Source organism: Seriola lalandi, unplaced genomic scaffold (genome assembly GCF_002814215.2).
Source record: "Seriola lalandi dorsalis isolate HSWRI2012SDOR001 ecotype SW California unplaced genomic scaffold, Sedor1 jcf7180002054901, whole genome shotgun sequence".
Taxonomy (NCBI): domain Eukaryota; kingdom Metazoa; phylum Chordata; class Actinopteri; order Carangiformes; family Carangidae; genus Seriola; species Seriola lalandi.
In genome coordinates, this window is record NW_019525453.1 from 2,602,804 (window position 1) to 2,615,628 (window position 12,825).

At 37.6% G+C, this 12,825-nt stretch overlaps 1 protein-coding gene across 3 annotated transcripts in view; it reads left to right on the forward strand.

Moving 5' to 3' along the window:
* The window catches only part of pak5 (p21 protein (Cdc42/Rac)-activated kinase 5), a 64,405-nt gene extending 56,009 nt beyond the window's left edge, over positions 1–8,396 (forward strand). For all 3 annotated transcript variants that reach the window (XM_023430173.1, XM_023430174.1, XM_023430175.2), the window contains 6 exons: positions 84–238; positions 1,353–1,486; positions 5,282–5,408; positions 5,923–6,048; positions 6,155–6,289; positions 6,444–8,396. In XM_023430173.1, the coding sequence (XP_023285941.1) occupies positions 84–238; positions 1,353–1,486; positions 5,282–5,408; positions 5,923–6,048; positions 6,155–6,289; positions 6,444–6,599 (833 nt within the window). In that variant the 3' untranslated portion in view covers positions 6,600–8,396. The remainder of the gene's footprint in view (positions 1–83; positions 239–1,352; positions 1,487–5,281; positions 5,409–5,922; positions 6,049–6,154; positions 6,290–6,443) is intronic.
* The last annotated feature ends 4,429 nt before the right edge of the window (positions 8,397–12,825 follow it).

Below are 12,825 nucleotides of genomic sequence, written 5' to 3' on the forward strand. Positions count from 1 at the left end.
AAATGAAAGTGATACTGAAATGCCTTATTTTTTTGTTTCCCGGTGTTGCATCAAAATTGGGCTGTGTTTGCGTTTGCCTACAGGCGACCCTCGGGAATATCTGGACAGCTTTATTAAGATCGGCGAGGGCTCCACGGGTATTGTGTGCATCGCCAGTGAGAAACACAGCGGCAAGCAAGTGGCTGTGAAGAAGATGGACCTCAGGAAACAGCAGAGGAGAGAGCTGCTCTTTAATGAGGTTTGAAAGGCTGACGGAGTAACTGCAGTACACTTATGGGAAGAGTAGTCATACCTAAAGCAGCATATTTCACCACGGAGTAACATCCCTGGGTGTTCTGACTTCATACAACAACACATGGGATGCATTGCTACTTTTAGTGGGTCAGTATGACCCACACAAATAAAGAGCACCATTCCCATTCCTCACTGTGAGATCAGAGCTAACTGTCACTGACTGCAGCTCAAACAAGCAGCAGCAGCAGCAGCAGAGATGAAACTGGTTTAAATAGCGTCATTAAAGATGGCTCAGTTTGTGCCAGATAGATAAAAATAAATCTCCCCTCCCACAGCATTACAGTAGCTTATTAACAAAAAACACAAATTCAGTTTTCCTCTGTTTCCCTAACATATATTCATGGCAATCAAACCTCTAACACATTTTTACATCTATAATTGCATTTATTTCCAAAAAATTACATAGTCTTCACACTGAAAATCCTAGGCAACACATTTATTTGTAGCTGTTTCTATTTATGGTACACTAACTATTGAAAAGTAAATATATATATACAGTATATATCTATATATATATATATATATATATTTGCAGAGAAACTTCATGATCGCTTGTTTTGGTCAAAAATGTAAATTCAGTCAAACCTTGGATTTCCTCCTTTATCAAGCAACATTGCACTGATTCTATTTTGGGTGTGTGTGTGCGCATGCATGCGTGCACGTGCATGCGTGTGTGCACATGTGTGTGCAGTGAACACAGATCTGAGGCTGTGGGTGTTCATTTGGGAACTAATTTGCTTTATGTAATCCTATTAATTGCTGAATGTAATCCTTTTATAGTTATGCCTTTGGAATATGTTCACATGAGACAAAAGGAAAGTTTTATTAATAAATAATTAAAATGACATGAATAAATTTAATAAAGTAATGAAATAATTTCTTTGTAACATATTTAATGTATTTCACATGAGAATATATCATTTATGGGTCAAGGTTTGTTAAAGCTCTATATTATGTGACATTCCAATAAAAACAGGTCGTGTTAATAGAAATGGAAAAGTAAATATTTGTTAAAAGCCATTTCCATCTCTCTCTCTCTCTCTCTCTTTCTCTTTTAGGTGGTGATTATGAGGGACTACCACCATGAGAACGTGGTGGACATGTACAACAGCTACTTGGTGGGAGACGAGCTGTGGGTCGTCATGGAGTTCCTGGAGGGTGGGGCACTCACCGACATTGTGACTCACACCAGGTAACCTTGAATACAGAAATGCAATATAAGATACCGAGGTGTAAAATACCAAAGAAGCCCTGAAGTGGATGTGGAAATAGTCAAAGAGTAACAATAACAGCAGTAAAAGAGTGAGAAGGACTAGACCTACAAACGGGTATAAAGATCCAAACACTCAATTAGGGACCAAACCAAATACATTTTTAAATAAGCAATTTCACGCACTGTATAGAGTTAAAAGGTCTGAAATATAACTGGGAGACAGGACCCTTCCTTCTTTAAATGTAAGTAAGACCTTGAAATGACTTCTAAAATGAATCACTAAATGAATGACACCTGAATAGGAGTACCAGTTAAACATTTTGGGAAATGAATGTTAGACGAGAACATCAATACCACTCTCATATATGTCTGTTATATATGAAGCTACAGCCAGGGGGCGGCTAGCTTAGCATAAAGACTGGACACAGAGGTAACCAGCTAGCTTGGCTCTGTCCAAAGGTAATCTGTCTAAATGTCATTAATTAACACGTTTGGTTGATACTGTATGTACAACACAGTATATTGTGTTAATTAATGAGCTTTAGAGCTGCTTCCAGTCTCAATGCTAAGCTGAGTTAACGGACTCCTGGCTGTAGCTTGATTTTTAACGGACAGACATTTGAGTGCTATCAGTCTTCTCATCTAACTCTCAGGAAGAAAACTATGCCTTTAAAACCCTAACAGCTGTAATTTTGGACAGACTGTTGGATTCTAAAATGGCGATAAGAGCTAAAATAAATAAAAGAAAAAGAAAAACGAATACGATACATTTCCAATAAATGAGGCCACAGCTTTGTGCTCGTCGTTTGTGTGTGTGTGTGTGAGCGAGCTGTGCTGAATAAATTGGCCAGAGAAATGCTGAGACAGACACAGAGAAAGCCATTTTTACTCAAAACGACTGAATACATGTGATGTTCAGGTGATGATAATGGCATCAAAGAGTGCTTAACAAATGAACATGTGCTGTTAAAAATCATTGGTGCTACACATCAGAAACTTCACAGAGATGAGTGATTTCACAAGACGACCTGGAGAAACAAGCAGATGGGCAGTAATCCAGTCCTGGCTTTGATAGTTTTGGGATTATTGTTCTCCAACTTTTCCTAATTGCTTCTCTGTTGTTGAGTCGTGTTTCGAAGCTGCCGCCTCATTGTTTTAAGCTTACTTTGTGCTTGGTGTTTAATTACAGTCATTTCCGTGGAGTGTCAGCATTAGTGCTGTGCGGTGTCGGATGCTAATAACACGCTTTGGTGAGGCTGAGCACCGCTGCTGCCGTGAAGTATTTTGAACAGTCACCCACACAGATGTTTGTGTTCAGTGTGTGTGTGTGTGTGTGTGTGTGTGTGTGTGTGTGTGTGTGTGTGTGTGTGTGTGAGAGAAAGACAGAGAGTTTCAGTATGCACGAGTGCATTTAGAAGTACTAATGGGAATCTCACTAAATGGGATATTACTGTGCACACATTTCTCTTTAACTCACCTTTTTTCCTTTTTTTCTCACTCACAGTCACTCCTCAGTTTCCACTGTTGAATATTGAAGTAATTGTGTATGTTTAAAACAAAATCTTTTCAGTATTCATATTGATATTTCAACAAATGTCCCCAATCAGAATAAAGAAAGAGGAGAAAGTCAATACAAATCAGCCATACAAATTAATCACTTGATTTAATTATTGGCCATTACTGTATATATATCCAAAGTCACGCTATAAGGATTACAGCACTGTGTTTTTTCTTTGGTAATTTCAGCCATATTTGTCCAGGTGAAAGCTTTGTGCTATTTCTGTTAAGCCTTTTATTGTGGAAATAACTGCTGCTTGCCTCGCGTCGTGCAAGCTTCATCAGCTCGCTGGGTTGTTGGCAGAAAAAAAACAGACAAACACTGAGATTCGTGAACACACACACACACACACACACACACACACACACACACACACACACATACACACACACACACACACACACACCTGACCCACACAAGCAAGTCAGCAGTGGCAGAATGGCTCTCCCTGCTCCTGAACTATTTCAATCACGTTCAAATTTCAATTATACTTTTAGAGTCGGTTAATGAGCTGCACTTCACAGGGATTTTATCCAATGTAAGTGCAAAAGCATATGTATTTATGCTTGCTGGTGTGTGTGTGTGTGTGTGTGTGTGTGTGTGTGTGTGTGTGGATGAGTGCCTGCATGATTGTGTGTGCGTAGGTGCGTGTGTAATTCTCCCCTTGACAACCTTTACAGGCTCATTAAAATTGTTTTTTACTTTGTGTTTGAAACAATTTTCTATTTCAGCGATTTCTATTTTGATTGTCTGTTCATTTCTTAGTGTTTGTGTGCGTGTGTGTGCGCGCGTGCGTGTGAGTGAGATCGGTGGGGGAGGCGGGGGGGCATTAAGAGGTTGTTGTTTTCGCGTACACGTCTCCATCCCATTCACTTTGAGTTATCCAGTTGTTTTTCCATTAGCAGAAGGCTCATCTATCTCTCGTGATTGTAAATGCATACATGTGTGACAATAAAATCTGCTGCATTGTGAGGTGTGTGTATCTATGTTTGTGTGTATCTGTGTGTGTGTGTGTGTGTGTGTGTGTGTGTGTGTGTGTGTGTTCATGTTGCCTGTGGGTTGTTTCACATAATGCAAGTTTCTAAGTGACTACTCCAACAGAGGGATCTTTTAGACTGAGGGACAATATGGAAAGAGGGATGAGTGTGAGAGTTAAAGAGAGCAAGCATGACTGTGGGTGTGTGTACTCTACATGCATGAATATGTACATGTCTTACATACATGTGTGTTTCCTGTCTATGCCTGCAAATGAGAGTGTGTCTATTTCTGCACATGTATGTGATGGCCGCTCAGAGTGAACACACACACACACACACACACACATGCACACACACACTCACTCATAAACACGCAGCATGGCCTGGCCAGCTGGGTCTAAATGTTAATGTTCAGTGGAGCTGTGAGTTTCTATGTGAGCTCAGTCAGACACACTGCATCGCCCCGTCTCTCCATATGGGACCCTCCTGGCTGCTCTGCACATCACAGCTACAGCCGCTGCAGGCTACAGGGGGGGATTTCCAAACCCCATCTCTGCTCCATATCAGCTGTGTTGGACTGTAATCTCTTTAGGATGACAGCGAAAGTCTGCGACCAGACTTGTAGCCTAATAAACAATATTAATTTCTACCCTTTGAAAAGTGTGTTATTTCTTGAAATATGCCATGTTATTGACTATACGGTCGTCTTGATGTTCCTTCTTTGGAAATAAGTTGAAGACTCAATATATCTATTTTTTTTTTTTTTTTTTTTTTTTTTTTTTACAGCCACATTACCGTACCATACCTTTTCCCATAATGCACCTCAGAGAAAGAAAAATACAAAAAAAATATGGATTAAAAAGATAAAATACTTATTACCAAACTGTCTAAATTAATAGAAAAAAATTTAAAATAGAATAAAGATAAGATATTAACACAACAGACTGTAAGTGCTCTGAAATTAAATGTAATTTGATAAATAAGAGAGATGAAAATAAGTGCTCATGCATAATGTTTTTAACTGGGATGGCATGGGATGGTTCAATAAAATTACTGTTAACTACTGTATATCACAAGAGACAACAAAAAAATACAGGGTAAGAAGGATAAATACACATAATACGGTAAGAAATAAAAGACAGTGAAGGTTATAAAGCATCCAGTCTGATTTCTGGGATTTAAAGTAATCTGTTTAATGACAGTTATTGCCGATGCGTGTGCGTGTGTGTGTCTTCACAGGATGAATGAGGAGCAGATTGCCACAGTGTGTCTGTCGGTGCTGAGGGCTCTGTCCTACCTGCACACACAGGGCGTCATCCACCGCGACATTAAGAGCGACTCCATTCTCCTGACCAGCGATGGCAGGGTAAGTGCATATGACAAGTGTGTGTGTGTGTGTGTGTGTGTGTGTGTCTGTCTGTGACACTCCTTCCTTTGGGTTGTTATTAAACCAGAAGATCCCCCATTTAAACAGGGATCTCACTGACCAATAAGCAATGGTACTACCCTTGTTCCTGTCACTGGTTATTTTAACACACACTGTCACACACTCGCTGACCTTCTCCATGAGTGCCACTCGTGGTACTTGTCAACAGCCAGTGCCAGAAACTCATCATCATCAATTACCACTCGTGCCCCAGTAATTAAATCCTGCCTAATGCCTCTGAACGAGCTGATAAGACATGATTAATTGAAGGATAATTAACCACTAATACAGGAGATTAGTGTCTTCTATGAAAGCTCTTAATCACAATGGGTCAGTGCACTTCTTGACATCAAACACAAGAGGTTCAGAACTAATACGGTCTCAGCTGTAAGTCAAGACACCTACATGACAAAGTGGAAGCTGAAGGCAGGATGGTGTTTGTGTGTGTTTGCAGATCAAGCTGTCAGACTTCGGCTTTTGTGCTCAAGTTTCCAAAGAGGTGCCCAAGAGGAAGTCCCTCGTGGGCACGCCGTACTGGATGGCACCAGAGGTCATCTCTAGACTACCTTATGGGACCGAGGTGATGACTTCACACACACACACACACACACACACACATTAACATTGAAAACTGTACATGACCGTTCACTGCACTGACTAGAATGAACATTCTGGTTTGTGTACAGGTGGATATCTGGTCTTTAGGCATCATGGTGATTGAGATGGTGGATGGAGAGCCCCCTTACTTTAATGAGCCCCCTCTGCAGGCCATGAGGAGGATACGAGACAACCTGCCGCCTCGGCTAAAAGAGTCACACAAGGTAGATGTGCCACTACATAAAAAAGTATAAGCGACCCAAGTTCCTTTGTCTTTCAAGATCTTTCTTGCATATATTTGTGCCAGCAGTAGACTTCCCTTTACAATCCATATTAAAGATCAGATAAAGGACCAAAGTATTCCTTTACTATCTCCAGGTGTCCTCGGTGCTGCGATCCTTCCTGGACCTGATGCTGGTGAGGGAGCCCTCTCAGAGAGCCACAGCCCAGGAACTCCTCCAGCACCCTTTCCTCAAGCTGTCGGGACCCCCTTCCTGCATCGTCCCCCTCATGAGACACTACCGCCACCGCTGACCTGCTGGCCCAAACCCGCCCTCTTCTACACTAAAAAACACACACACACTGTACACACACTATCAGGGTGGCACAGCCCTCACCCAGCCAAAACACTCCACCACGCGGTGGTACGCCACTGACACTCACACCTGTAACCGTGACGTAGATTAGCTAGAGGAATATCTAAGAAAAAACATTTAAAAAACACACAACAGAAAAGAAGAAAAAAAAAATCGTCTACTATTTTGACATTAAGACCTGGAGTAGAAGAGTGCACTGTGCCAGAGGAACTCACTAAACGTCCAGTAGAAACGTGGGCTGGCTCGCCCTGCTGCGGTCTTCTCTCTTCCTAGACTGTGAGTGTTCAGCTCCATGAAGAGTTGTAGCAACCATCAGCAAGAGCTTCAGAGGGTTGCGGCGAGGCGGAGGGACCCTGGGCACCGGCGCTCTGCTCCAGACCAGAGCAGCAGAGGGCAGAACAATTAGCTGCATGCAGAGAGAGAGAGAGAGGATTTTGACTAGCACTGACTGTCACACGGCTGCTGCGTCATCAGTCCATCTGAAGGACAGGCTGCTGCTCAGCTGGTCAAATGGAGAAGAGCTCTCTTGTATCTTTCTTCTCATACACTAACAGTGAAAATGTATTTTAGAGAAACTTGTAAGTTTTTCTGTACAGTTTTGATAATTTGCAGTATTTTATCGTGTCGTAACCATTGTGATATGAGCAGTATTAAACAGAGTTTCTGCAGAGATCTTTCCTACTGTTTATAATCCAGTTTTTGCTTAAAGATATAAGAGATATCCCAAATAAACCCACCTAAACCTAACTGTTACTAAAAATACTAAATATATTTATTATCTCACATTTGTAGACAGAACTTCCATTAAATGTTGGAAAAAAGGGTAATGTCAGAATTTTGTATGACGTTTTAAAAGTATTTATTTATTTATTGGAATTGAAGGTTTATTTTTTTGGTAGTGTGGCCTTTTTTTGTTTATTTTCTTTTGCTGTTTTGTTGGGTTTTGATTTACATTTTTAAAAGCGTAACGGCAGACAGTGATATGAGTTGTTATACCATCCAAGCAATACCCCAAACCTGTTTATGAAACCATGAAGCCCTGTATTTATGATACTGTAATTACACCATGCATTTAAATGTAGCACAGATTGAGTGGATTCGACAAAAAAAAAAAAAGAAATTACTCTACGCAGACCTGTTTTCTTTTATATTAGGAATCTTATCCTGATTCTCTAAATGCTAAGAGGCGCCCATCCAAGACGCCCGCCTACCGCACAGATTTTAGGCTGCTGATAAAAAGGTCTGGTTTTCTACTCACATCCTCACTGTCATCATCTCACTCCTTATCCCACCTTAGTCAGAGACACACTCGCTATCACTGGAACTGTGCTGCCATTCTCATCGCTGGTCGGACCGGGAGAACAGCGTAATCCTCCTCCCTGCATCGTTTTTACCCATCATTCACTGTGATATGTAAATATGACTGTGTGTGTGTGTGTGTGTGTGTGTGTGTGTGTGTGTGTGTGTGTGTGTGTGTGTGTGTGTGTGTGAGAGTTGTGTCCGTGTCCGTGTGTGTCAAAGAGCAAAAGAGTTGGCGCGTGTTTATCTCTGTACAACATCTGAGAGAGTGCGTGTGTGAGCGTGTGTTTGTGTGTGTGCAGCTGGCTAATCCTTGACAATGTGTCAGGACTTGAATGAGTAACACTTATCTGTGGTGTTGGCTTGTACAGTGATATTGCATGTTTGTTATCAGTGGAGCTGGTTTCAATTAAAAAAACGCCCATAAAAACATTAAGATGTGTTGCATGGATTTTTCCTTCATTATCCTCTACAGTCTCCTCTTCTTCCTCTTCTCTCAGTGTCTCATATCAAGCAGAGATTTTTTTTGTAAACAGTGCACTGTCGGATTATTCAAGGGACTTCCTTTCAGCCATCAACAGTTTGTTTTCTCTCTGTTGTTTTGGTCTTCCATATTCTCTAAATTCAACAGTTCTCATTTCCAACTACTTCACCCTAACTTCACCTCCAAACAGAGAAGCAGAAAGACACATCCATGGATCGGTGTTGCCATAATATATGAGGTTATTTCTCTTTCTTTCCTCTAAGCCATTTCCCTCTGAAACACTATAATGGGATATTGATCTGGCTCGGACAGAAACTGGAGCTTCTCTCTCAGAGAGAGATACCTCTGCCAACAGCCCAGTAAATAAAATCACAAGTACTCTGACTAGTTGGACTGCAGGGCATCAATGTGGATCAAACTCAAGACTGTAGAGCTTCTGAGTTACTACTAAGGTGAATAATGTTATCATCCACATATTAACAAAACATCACACTCAGCTGTTCCACTCACAGGGACTCAGCATCATGTAAAATGTATAGGTAAATCAAAACTCTGACAGTATGACGGTTGGTGGTCTTGCTTTCAGCTCTGAGAAATGGAACAAACCTTAATTTTTCCCCTTTTGTAAACTTGAATTAATTATCTTAGACCTTTTTCACAGCAAACTATTTGACACTTTACAGCAGGAAAAGCATACAATTAATAACATTATTTAATTGCACATTTAGGTCTGTTTGCATTCTACAGTAACAGACAAATTACAGATGGCAGGCTTTGTATGGCTGATTGTGGTACAGTATTAGCCTACTGATTTTTGTCAAAACATTTCAGATATATTAAAATAAAATATTTCTCCACCAAAGGCCTATTTTATTCCTTTCAGTGTGGACAACATAGGTATAGTGAGGCATAAGATGGCATAAAATGTCATAGTATAATAAGGCATAAGTATATGAAAAAACATCATATTATAGTGAGGCTTAAAATGTCATAACAAACGTCATAGTATAGTCAGCCGTAAAAACGTGAAAAAACGTCATGATATAATAAGGCATAAGATGGCATAAAATTTCAGAGTATTGTAACGCATAAAATTTAATAGCAATCTCATAGTATAGTATGTCATAAAGTGTCATAAAAACATCATAGTACAGTAAGGCATAAAAGTCTCAAAAAATTTCATTATATGGTAAGGCATAAAAACATCAACAAACGTCTTAGTATGGTAAGGCATAAAAATGTCAAAAAATGTCATATTATAATAAGGCATAAAATGTCATAGTATAATAGGGCATAAAAACATCATGAAATATCATAGTATAGTAAGGCATAAAATATCATACAATGTCATAGTATAGTTAAGCATAAAATGTCATAGTATAGCAACTCATTAAATGTCATAAAATGTCATAGTATAGCAACTCATTAAATGTCATAAAACGTCATAATATAGTAGGGCAAAAAATGTCATAAAATGTCATAGTATAGCAGGGAAAAAAATGTCATAGTATAGCAACTCATTAAATGTCATAAAATGTCATAGTATAGCAAGGCACAAAAACGTCATAAAACGTCATAGTATAGTAAGGCTAAAATGTCATAGTATAGTAAGGCATAAAAATGTCATAGTATAGTAAGGCATAAATTATCATAAAATGTCATAGTATAGTAAGGCACAAAAACGTCAGAAAACATCATAGTATAGTAAGGCATAAAAATGTCATAGTATAAGAAGGCATAGAATGTCATAAAATGTCATAGTATAGTAAGGCTAAAATGTCATAGTATAGCAAGGCATAAAAATGTCATAGTATAGTAAGGCATAAAAATGTCAGTATAGTAAGGCATAAAAACGTCATAGTATAGTAAGGCATAAAATGTCATAGTATAATAAAGCATAAAATGTCATGAAATGTCATAGTATAGTGAGGCAAAAATGTCATAGTAGAGTAGGGCAAAAATATCATAAAATGTCATAGTATAGTAAGGCTGAAATGTCAAAGTATAGCAAGGCATAAAAATGTCATAGTATAGTAAGGCATAAAAATGTCATAGTATAGTAAGGCATAAAATGTCATAGTATAGTAAGGCATAAAAACGTCATAGTATAGTAAGGCATAAAATGTCATAGTATAGTAAGGCATAAAATGTCATAGCATAGTAAGGCATAGAATGTCATAAAATGTTATAGTATAGTAAGGCTGAAATGTCAAAGTATAGCAAGGCAAAAATGTCATAGTATAGTAAGGCAAAAAAACGCATAGTATAGTAAGGCATAAAATGTCATAGTATAATAAGGCATAAAAATGTCATAGTATAGTAAGGCATTAAATGTCATAAAATGTAATAGTATAGCAAGGCACAAAAACATCAGAAAAAGTCATAGTATAGTAAGGCATAAAAATGTCATATTATAGCAAGGCATAGAATGTCATAAAATGTCATAGTATAGTAAGGCATAAAATGTCATAGTATAGTAAGGCACAAAAACGTCAGAAAACGTCATAGTATAATAAGGCATAAAAATGTCATAGTATAGTAAGGCATAAAATGTCATAGTATAGTAAGGCATAAAATGTCAGAAAACGTCATAGTATAGCAAGGCACAAAAACGTCAGAAAACGTCATAGTATTGTAAGGCAAAAATGTCATAATATGTCATAGTATAGCAAGGCACAAAAACGTCAGAAAACGTCATAGTATAGTAAGGCATAAAAATGTCATAGTAGAGCAAAGCATAGAATGTCATAAAATGTCATAGTATAGTAACGCAAAAATGTCATAAAATGTCATAGTATAGTAAGGCATAAAATGTCATAGTATAGTAAGGCAAAAATGTCATAAACTGTCATAGTATAGTAAGGCATAAAATGTCATAGTATAGTAAGGCAAAAATGTCATAGTATAGTAAGGCATAAAAACGTCATAGTATAGTAAGGCATAAAAATGTCATAGTATAGCAAGGCATAGAATGTCATAAAATGTCATAGTATAGTAAGGCATAAAATGTCATAGTATAGCAAGGCATAGAATGTCATAAAATGTCATAGTATAGTAAGGCATAAAATGTCATAGTATAGTAAGGCACAAAAACGTCAGAAAACGTCATAGTATAATAAGGCATAAAATGTCATAATTTAGTAAGGCATAAAATGTCATAAAATGTCATAGTATAGCAAGGCACAAAAACATCAGAAAAAGTCATAGTATAGTAAGGCATAAAAATGTCATAGTATAGTAAGGCATAGAATGTCATAAAATGTCATAGTATAGTAAGGCAAAAATGTCATAAAATGTCATAGTATACTAAGGCAAAAATGTCATAAAATGTAATAGTATAGTAAGGCATAAAATGTCATAATAGAGTAAGGCATAAAAACGTCATAGTATAGTAATGCATAAAAACGTCATAGTATAGTAAGGCGTAAAATGTCATAGTATAGTAAGGCATAAAAATGTCATAGTATAACAAGGCACAAAAACATCAGAAAACGTCATAGCATAGTAAGGCATAAAAATGTCATAGTATAGCAAGGCATAGAATGTCATAAAATGTCATAGTATAGTAAGGCAAAAATAAAATAAAATGTCATAGTATAGCAAGGCACAAAAACGTCAGAAAACATAAGATAGAAAGGCATAAAATGTCATAGTATAGCAAGGCATAAAATGTCATAGTATAGTAAGGCATAGAATGTCATAAAACGTCATAGTATAATAAGGCATAAAAATGTCATAGTATAGTAAGGCATAAAATGTCATAGTATAGTAAGGCATAAAATGTCATAGTATAGTAAGGCATAGAATGTCATAAAATGTCATAGTATAGTAAGGCAAAAATGTCATAAAATGTCATAGTATAGCAAGGCACAAAAACCTCAGAAAACGTCATAGTATAGTAAGGCATAAAATGTCATAGTATAGCAAGGCATAAAATGTCATAGTATAGTAAGGCATAAAATGTCATGAAATGTAATAGTATAGCAAGGCACAAAAACGTCAGAAAAAGTCATAGTATAGTAAGGCATAAAAATGTCATAGTATAGCAAGGCATAGAATGTCATAAAATGTCATAGTATAGTAAGGCATAAATGTCATAAAATGTCATAATATAGTAAGGCATAAAAATGTCATAGTATAGCAAGGCATAGAATGTCATAAAATGTCATAGTATAGTAAGGCAAAAATGTCATAAAATGTCATAGTATAGTAAGGCAAAAATGTCATAAAATGTCATAGTATAGTAAGGCATAAAAATGTCATAGTATAGTAAGGCATAGAATGTCATAAAATGTCATAGTATAGTAAGGCATAAAAACGTCATAGTATAGTAAGGCATAAAATGTCATAGTATAGTAAGGCATAAAAACGTCATAGTATA